The following is a 2,500-nucleotide window of genomic DNA, read 5'->3' on the forward strand; positions in this document are numbered from 1 at the left end:
GGTAGCTGATCGAGTAGACTAGTGGCTGAAAGTTTGGAAAACTCGAGGACGAACCGTTGCGTAAATTTACTGGGGCTGTTTCCTTTTAATGTTTTTATTACCCTACAAACTCAAGTTCAAAGTGAATGCATGTTTTTAAAGTTTTTTTCCTTTACTTTCGTGAAAATTGAGCAGTATTTTCGTCCTCGTCCGCTTGAATAGTGCGGACCTGCGTGGAAACAATCAGCGATTGAATTTCACAAAAAAACACACTCCAGAGGATGAGCATGACGGCAATGGAGAGATATTATACAAAACACCAACCAAATGAAGATGACCCCTGCTTAAAACTTCGTTGCTATGCCCGAGAAAGGTTTTTTTTTTTTTTCGGTAAAAACCTTTCATCACTTCAACGATCCATCCTCTCTTGGGTTCCAGTCCTTGCCCGACAGGTCACGCAAAAGCGTGACAAACGAACTTTTCCAATAGCCTTGCAAAATCACATCGATTTTACTCGTTCAGATCATCGGTGACCCCTATTTTTTTTAATCATGAATCACTTACTTTACTTACTATCTACAAAATATGATGAAATGAAAAAAATTCTCACTGTAAGAAGTTATCTTTTTTTAACATTTTCTTTCCTCGTTCCATCGAATTCCGGTAGTGGTTGCAACGGATAGAGCTTACGAAAACGCTCGTCGAGGATGAACTCTACTGTTTACCACATCCCTAGCGGCATACAATTATCTAAAAATCTCACTCCTAAAAGGCTATGCACGGAAGCTTTCACTCCAACAGTTTATTTTTATGATTTTCGATGGATGAGCAGATGAGCCTACATCTCGCTATTATGACTGATTTCTCGAAATTAAGGCATTTTTCCACTGCCATTTTCTCCGAAACAAAGTCGGTGACCCCCATTTTTTTTTTCATTTTTGGAGTAAGCACTTTATGACCTAACTCTAGGCGAGAAATGAAGAAAATCTCACCGTAGGAAGATTTTGGCGCGAACGTCCTTAAGCACAAGACGTTTTTGTCAACACGGATGCCAAGTAGACCGGCGTCTGTGACTTGACTTGTTTGCCGTAAGCATGTCGCGTCAGTGATTTTACGGCATCGTTAGTTAATTGTACAGCAGTTTTGATTCTTTGTCTTCTTTCTTAATACTGAATCATGACTTCAAGTTAAGAAAGACAGGATATATGCTTTTTCAGAGCTACCATCAAAGATTGATTCAGAGGATGAACTTATTGTTTTATTGGAAGAGAACACGGCTGGAAATCCTCTTTCCAGTTACGATCGATAATCCTGAAATGATTCTGAATGTAAAGAAAAGTTCACATCTGCCAGTGTTAGCTGATTTGTCCAATCCATTTGGTACATTTCTGTAAAGGAAAGAAAGTGAGAAATAAAAATGAAGCGTTGCAAAAAAGAAATTAAATTTGACGGTCATTAAAGTTGTACAAAATTTAACATCGTCTTTCTGGAAACTTTGTTTTAGCATTGCCAGTGCATTAAAGTTTAAGACCACAGAGACAAAACACAAGCACATGCAAAAGGATGTATGAAGAAATTTGGAAAACAAATCAGTCTCTTTCAAAAGAGACTTACTCTAGGTTTTTTGGAAAGACTGAGTCTCGGCGTCTGCAGCGCTGTTGCTCGTCAGCCGGTACAACTGACAAAAAAGAGTTTTATAAAAATGCTAAAAAGCTGGGCTTAAAACTGATCTAAACTTAAAAAGGTTTCCCAAATTTTCGAACCGTATCTCTGGTTCTTCTTCGGGGGCAATGAATCTAAAATTCAAAAATCAATGCTTCTTATTTTGGCTCCCAAGAGATCTTAACAGCGGCACATATGCCCTTGGGAACTCCATTCTTTCATTTACAGAGTTCTTATCAATGTTTGAGTGTAAAGACCCCAGAAAAATTCTGCGCTTGTAATTAATTTCATTCCTTTCAAGAATTTGGCCGTAGCGTGGATGGATGTCGTGCGTGGTTCTTTCGGCATGTTGTCGGATTGCCGACTCTTTACTCGCGGCACGCGCGGGATCATGTTCCACTCTCCTCGAAGCCCAACACCGTTTGCTCTCACCAATGTAGGAGAAATTGCAGTCTTTGCATTCAACCCTGTAAACGATGCCTGCTATTTTTTCTTCCAGACCTTTAATGGGCAGCATTTTCAATGAATTTGGTGGGATATCCATTGACCTGTAGACTGTCCTGGACGTGGGATGTTTCTTCTGGTCTCAGGGCCTCGCTAGATGGGATGGTGTTCCCACGGCGCATCAACGTGCTGACGACGGATCTCTTATTGTGTACAGGGTGGTGTGAATCAAATGCCAAGTACTTGTTGGTATGAGTGGCTTTTCGGTGTACTTGCACCTCAACCTCACCATTGGGGAGGGTGGATACATTAGTATCCAGGAACGCGATGGTGGGTTTACCGTCCACGGGAGTGGCGTGCTCTACTGTGAACTGGATGTGCGGATTGACTGCATTAAGATGGCGATAGAAATTGT

The 2,500-nt window shown here is 40.8% G+C and overlaps 1 protein-coding gene across 1 annotated transcript in view; it reads right to left on the minus strand.

Moving 5' to 3' along the window:
* Nucleotides 1-2,144: 2,144 nt before the first annotated feature.
* The window catches only part of LOC137976563 (uncharacterized), a 501-nt gene continuing 145 nt past the window's right edge, over nt 2,145-2,500 (minus strand). The window contains exon 1 of the mRNA XM_068823947.1: nt 2,145-2,500. This exon is cut by the window's right edge and continues 145 nt beyond it. Within this exon, the coding sequence (XP_068680048.1) occupies nt 2,145-2,500 (356 nt within the window).

Source organism: Montipora foliosa, chromosome 11, assembly GCF_036669935.1.
Source record: "Montipora foliosa isolate CH-2021 chromosome 11, ASM3666993v2, whole genome shotgun sequence".
Taxonomy (NCBI): Eukaryota; Metazoa; Cnidaria; class Anthozoa; order Scleractinia; family Acroporidae; genus Montipora; species Montipora foliosa.